Genomic DNA, 6,690 nt, shown 5'->3' with positions numbered 1-6,690 from the left:
CGGGTCGGAGATGGATATGGCACTATCCGACCCGTTTAAGACCCGATTATATATATATATATATATATATATATATATATATATATATATATATATATATATATTATAACTAGTGTTACACAACCAAGATTCAAGAGTCCTTGCCTTTGACGAGACGACGCTTTGGAATCCAATTCGACTCCTCGTTTCTTCAAGCCATTAACTGATCTAATTCTCTCTCTAATTACTTCTCCAATATCCTAGAATCAAGATATTAATATTTCATTATAAAAGATGCAGAGCCACACCCCACAAACGACCACAATTCTTCTTCAGTTAAGCCCTCTGTCTTTGATTCTCAGTCCTTCACAATATCACGAGTCACGAGTCACGACATGGAATTGGAGGAGAACAATGTACAAGAAGTTCTAGCTTCATCCCAAAATCCTAAGCCCAAGTAAGTTTTCGATTTTATTTTTGCATTCGATTCCTAATCCTGCTAATTTGTAATAATCGAATTCTACAATAGATTAGATGAAACTGATTTTGATATAATCGACATTTGAATTTGGTATAACCGATTAAACTGAGGAACTTGTATAATCGATTAAACTGATTAATTTGTATAATCGATTTTCATATTATCGATTTCTTTATTGAGTGATCGATTAAACTGATTAATTTCTAAAACTCGTATCATTATTTCACTATTACCAGTGCTTCACTTAACGATGATTTTGTATAATCGAACATGTATAATCGATTAAACTGATGCATTTGATTGATATAATCGATTTCTTCATAATCGATTTCTTAATTCTTAGTCACTCAATTTCTTGCAGTCTATTTTGATATAATCGATTTCATCTCTTGAACTTGATTGCAACCATATGCTTATCTAGAAAGTAGAAAGTAGAAGTGTAGAACTGATTTCTGTAACTCGATTTTGATATTATCTCTATCTGTTTTGGTTGTAATCTCAGTGAACTGCATAAAGTAACTGATTGCATATACATTGCTTTTGTTGCATATATAATCTTTTTTTCATCTTTTTTGATGCATATATGTAAACATTTTTGCATTTTTTACTGAATATATGTAGTCATTTTCTGTATTCTCAGTGAATATGATTTCTAGCAAACTACATCCTTTTTGATGCATATATGTAATCTTTTTTGCTTATATTTTACTGCATATGTGTAATTGTTTTTTTTTTTTGTTTCTAAGTGATAACTGCATCTTTTTTGTTGCATTTGATTTCTAGCAATCTAATTTCAACCTCATTTTTTGCTTTGTTCTAGTGACACTCAAGATCAACAACGCGCACAACCAAATGTTGAGGCTGCAGGAACAACAGATGGGCAGGTTGTTGGAGCAACAAATGGACAGGGTGCTGCAGCAACAGATAAGCAGGTTGCTGAAGCAACAGATGCTGAGGCTGCTAGAACAAGAGATGAAAGTGGTGCTGAAAATACAAACAAAAGATTGACATCTGAAGTTTGGAGACATTTCAAAAAGCAAAGGGTCGATGGTGCTGATAAGGTTGTATGCAACTACTGTAAGAAAAAATTAAGTGGAGTAAGCAAGAATGGAACAACACACTTGCATGAACATTACAAAAAATGCATGTCAAAAAAAAATCAAGACATAAGACAATCAATCTTGAATCCACGCCAAGAAAAAAAAGATGGACCTGTTTCGCTTGCTGCACACACTTTTGATCAGATTGTTTCAAGGGAAGAACTTGCAAAAATGATCATTCTTCATGAGTATCCACTTAACATGGTGCAACATGTTGGGTTTAGAAGTTTTGTTAACTCTGTTAACCCATTATTTAAACCTGTTTGTCGAACTACCATTACAAGTGATATAAAAGGCATTTTTGAAAGAGAAAATACGAAACTGAAAAAGCTTTTAAACTCTAACCAAGGTAGAGTTCCAGTGACAACTGATATGTGGACAGCCTCTAACCAAAAAAGAGGTTATATGGTTGTCACTGCACATTATATTGATGAATCATGGAATTTGTGCAATAAAATTTTAAGGTATTCAATTACTTTTTTTTCTTTTATATTTATTTTTATCTTGATTAAATGTGTACTAATTAGTTTTTAATTTATAAATTGTAGGTTTATGTATGTTCCAGCCCCTCATAATGCTAAAACACTAGCTAAAGAACTAATGGGGTGTTTGGTTTCATGGTCCATTGACTGCAAGTTATCTACCTTGACTTTAGATAACTGCAGTGTTAATTTTTCTATGATGGACAAAATAAAAGAAAATGTAGCACCCGGTTCCTGGTACGTAAATCTTATTTGAGTATTTCCCTTCTTTTAGCCTTGGACTCGGAGAGTCATAGGTCCGACTCGCCGAGTGGATGCGGGACCCGGGACACGTTTAAGTTGGCGACTCGGCGAGTCCATATCCTGGACTCGGCGAGTCACATCTGTTGGGTGAAACCCTAAGTTTCAGGGGTTTGCATCCTATTTAAGCGACTTATCCGCCCCAGGCCAGCCCCCATTCTCTCCCTAGAGCTCCCAACCCTCGTTTATGCTTGTTCTTTGAAGATTTGAAGCTTTGTTGTGTGCTTTTGAAGGTTTTGAAGGAGGAAGGAAGTAGATCCAGAAGAAGGGAAGCCATCCAGGCATAATTGTGTTCTTCCAGCAGTTCCTATGAGGTATAGCCCGTTTTCCCCTTGATTCTATGCTTAGTACTTCATTTAGGTCTTTCTTGGACAAATCCCCAAGCTTGTATGTGCATTATATGTCGTAATAAGATGTTTGGCCTCTGGATCTAGGCAAGATTGAGCTCCAGGAGCTCAGATCTGTTAGCTTTATGGCCCCATGTTGCTTGTTCACCCTAGATCTACCCTTTTGAGGCATTTTGAGCCCTAAAATCCATTTTGGTGAATATCCACACGTAAAGTTGGAAACTTTATGTGTGATTCGTATCCTAGAAGTCCAGATCTGTGAATGGCATGGACTGGGATCGAGCAAATCTATGTATTTAGTGGGTGCATGGCAACGACTCGGCGAGTCGTTCATGTGACTCGGCGAGTCTGTTTGCGAGTCTCCGAGTTTGTCCCCTTTTCGTAGTGTCGAGTGAGCAGTGAGTCACGGGGTGTGACTCGGTGAGTCGGAAGCTGAACTCATCTATGGAGGTACTCGGCGAGTCAATGCCCTGACTCAGCGAGTTCAAGGCAATCTCCTTAGATCAAGAACAGACTCGACGAGTTGTTCATACAACTCGGCGAGTCGCAGCATAAGTGTTCATCGGATGAAGATGAACTTGACGAGTTGTTCATACAACTCGGCGAGTAGGATGAAGGACTTGAATATCAATTTAGAAGGAGAACTCGTCGAGTCGTCGCCTAACTCGACGAGTAGGAGCGGGATCCAGGACAATCGTTTGGGTGGTGACTCGGCGAGCTAGAAAGCCAACTCGGCGAGTCGGGTCAACTGAAAGTTGACTCTGACTTTGACTTAGGGCATGGTCAGGGGTAAAATGGTCATTTTACCCAAAGGTTAGTGAGCAGTGTTTGATTGAGTATGTCATGGGAATTGCAGCCGGAGGATTTCCGGAGCAACAGCAGCAGCAGTAGGCAGTCAGTTCCCAATCAGATCAGCAGCTACTTCGAGGTGAGTTACCTTCCAGTAGCGGTGGGTCTACGGCCACAATGTCGGCCCACCAGTAGGAGTTGTATGTTAGATGATTGTCTTTGTGATATCATCTAGGTTGCTACTACCTGATATGTTGTATGCTGGCATGATATGTATATGTGATAGTTGTAGAGTTCGGCCGTTAGGACCGAAGGGTAGGTCGGACACCCCAGATATGTCTGACAGTACGTGATGATATGATTGCATGCTGGCTTGTTATGTTATATGAGATAAAGGTAGTAAGAGGGGACTGGTCCCCGAGGATCGGTTGATAGGACCGATGGGTAGTCAGCACCCCAGAATGGCTTGACATGGGTCGTCAGCACCCCAGAATGGCTTGACACGGGTAGTCAGCACCCAGAATGGCTTGACACGGGTAGGACGGCACCCCAGAATGGCCGTACCGGGTAGTCAGGCACCCCAGAATAGCCTGGCAGTATATATGTTATGTGTTCGTATGGTATGTGGTACGATGGGGGAACTCACTAAGCTTTGTGCTTACAGTTTTCAGTTTTGGTTTCAGGTACCTCCTCAGCTAGGGGAAAGGAGCCGGCGCGGCAGCAGCATGTCACACACACACTCTCCGGTTTCCGCATTTACGAGCTTCACTGGGATTTGTACTCTGATATTTTGATTGGGTGTATGAATTGGCTTTTAGACATGGTTCACTTTGTGTTATGGTTTGATCAAACAATGTTTTTAGTTATTAATATTTTTTAAAGTAATGTTTTAAAACAAAATTTTTGGTCGTGAAAATTGGGTTGTTACAGAAAAGTTAAGACATGACAAACTTCTTTTGAAAGGGGAATTACTTCACATGAAATGTTGTGCCCACATATTGAACTTAATTGTTCAACAAGGATTAGGTGCAATTCAAAGTGAAGTAGAGTCTATTCGTGAGGGTGTTGTTTATTGGACCTCAACTCCAAAAAGAATGGAAAATTTTGAGGATGCGAAGGATGGATTGTCTCTTTCAAGTAAGAGAAAGTTAGTTTTAGATTGTAAAACTAGATGGAATTCCACTTATCTAATGCTTGCGAGTGCGATTCCATATAAAGAAGTTTTCAATCGCCTTGTACACAAAGATAAAAGCTACAAGCAAGCACCTAGTGATCAAGATTGGCATTTAGCACAAGTGATGTGTGAGAAGCTCAAACTCTTTTATAGTGTGACTGAAATTTTTTCAGGGGTCAAATATCCCACCGCTAATCTGTTTTTTCCAAAGATTTGTGAGATCCGAATGTTGCTTCAAGAGTGTCTTATATCACCTTATGTGGAGATCAAGTTGATGGCTGCTAATATGATTGAGAAGTTTGACCAATATTGGTCTTTCATTCATGGAGTATTAGCAATAGCCACTATTTTGGACCCACGATTCAAGATGAAGTTGATTGAGTATTATTTTCCCAAAATTTATGGTGATGTGTCCCCACAAGAAGTTGAGAGAATTAGGAAGTTAACTTACGAATTGGTAAGAGAATACAAGCCATATGATGCCAAAGAAACCCAATCTTCTTTGAATAATTCTGAATTTGGCTTGGATATTGATGATTGTGGAGATCCTTTGGCTGGTTTTGATTTATTCGTGAGTACCACATCAACAATTGATACTTACAAATCTAAGTTAGATTATTATTTAGAGGAGAATGTTTTGCCAAGGACCGGGGATTTTGATATTTTAGCATGCCGGAAGGCTAATGGTCTAAAATATCCAACCTTGCAACGAGTTGTTAGAGATGTTTTGGCTATACCGGTGTCTACAGTTGCTTCCGAATCAGCCTTTAGTACCGGTGGAAGACATGTCACTCTACATCGTAATAGACTTCATCCGGATACATTGGAAGCGTTGATTTGTGTACAAGATTGGTTACGGGATGAAAAATTAGGTATGATTTTCTATATTCTAATCCTTTTATATTTTACTTTAAATTTATTTAACATAAAATATTTTGTAATAATACTTATATTTGTTTATTTTTATTGCTAGGTGCACATTCTAATAAAGAAAAACATCTTGCAAAGTTTGAAGTTATAAAAGATGATGAAGCCGGTCCAAGCTTTGTGGATTTTGATATTTAGTTCATGAAAAATTGTTGTTTTTTATTTTAGTTATTTAACAAACATAAGGATGTCCCTTATCTTATTTTTATTACTATTTCGTGTTTGAGAATGAAGTATGAATTGTTGAATGTTTTAGTTATCAATTATTATTTTGTCTTTTTTATATCAAAGATTGGCCTAAACGGATATCCATCGGGTTCCCCTTATCCGACGGCTTTTTTTTACCCGTATCCGTCGGGGATTTACGGGTCGGGGGCAGGGACGGGTGTTAGGATCGGAATTCGGGTGCGGGGACGGGTATCACAGTATCCGAAAATATCCACCCCCGTTTGCATCACTAGTTATAGTATTCTCTATTATAGTATTCTCTGTTACAGTATTTGTATATGATAGTATTCTCCTAAACTATACCTATTATAGTTTACTAATAAGCTATGTATATGAATAGATGAATGTATACCCTTGTTACCCAAAGGTACTGAACTGGTTGAATAGAACTTTTATGTCTACATATATATATATATATATATATATATATATATATATATATATATATATATATATCTAATATTTAGACGACCTTCGGACAACTGACCGATACCCTAAGTCCACATCCAAACAAGAAAAAGAAAATAAAGCGAGCTAGCAGTCCTAAGTCCTTTAAACATTATGTATATAGCTATACACACACACACACACACACACACACACACACACATATATATATATATATATATATATATATATATATATATACATGCTTTTGACAGTATATATAAGTTGAAAAGAGGTTTTTTAATACATTTAAAGAGTTTTGAACAATAAATAAATAATGACTTGATGTCAGTTTATAAAACGATTTAAAAGCGGATTGTTTTGAAACACAGTTTGAAGTATATGAAATCCTTGTTTGAAACACAGTTATAAATCACATGTGATTGATCTTATAACCAGCATGTTTTCTACTTGTATTCCCCCCTATAAAAGCATT

At 37.5% G+C, this 6,690-nt stretch overlaps 1 protein-coding gene across 1 annotated transcript; it reads left to right on the top strand.

Annotated features, from left to right (window-relative positions):
- The first annotated feature begins 374 nt into the window (after positions 1-374).
- LOC145098508 (zinc finger BED domain-containing protein RICESLEEPER 2-like) lies at positions 375-5,717 on the top strand. The gene is made up of 5 exons (XM_079036142.1): positions 375-436; positions 1,281-2,024; positions 2,109-2,224; positions 4,409-5,524; positions 5,626-5,717. The coding sequence occupies exons 1-5, from the start codon at positions 375-377 to the stop codon at positions 5,715-5,717; spliced, it is 2,130 nt and encodes a 709-aa protein (XP_078892268.1).
- Positions 5,718-6,690: the final 973 nt, after the last annotated feature.

The sequence above is a fragment of the Lactuca serriola genome, chromosome 4 (assembly GCF_051521515.1).
Source record: "Lactuca serriola cultivar US96UC23 chromosome 4, Lser_US96UC23_V15, whole genome shotgun sequence".
Taxonomy (NCBI): domain Eukaryota; kingdom Viridiplantae; phylum Streptophyta; class Magnoliopsida; order Asterales; family Asteraceae; genus Lactuca; species Lactuca serriola.
Note: the sequence above shows the minus strand (reverse complement) of the source record. Positions and strands in the feature narration are given on the sequence as shown.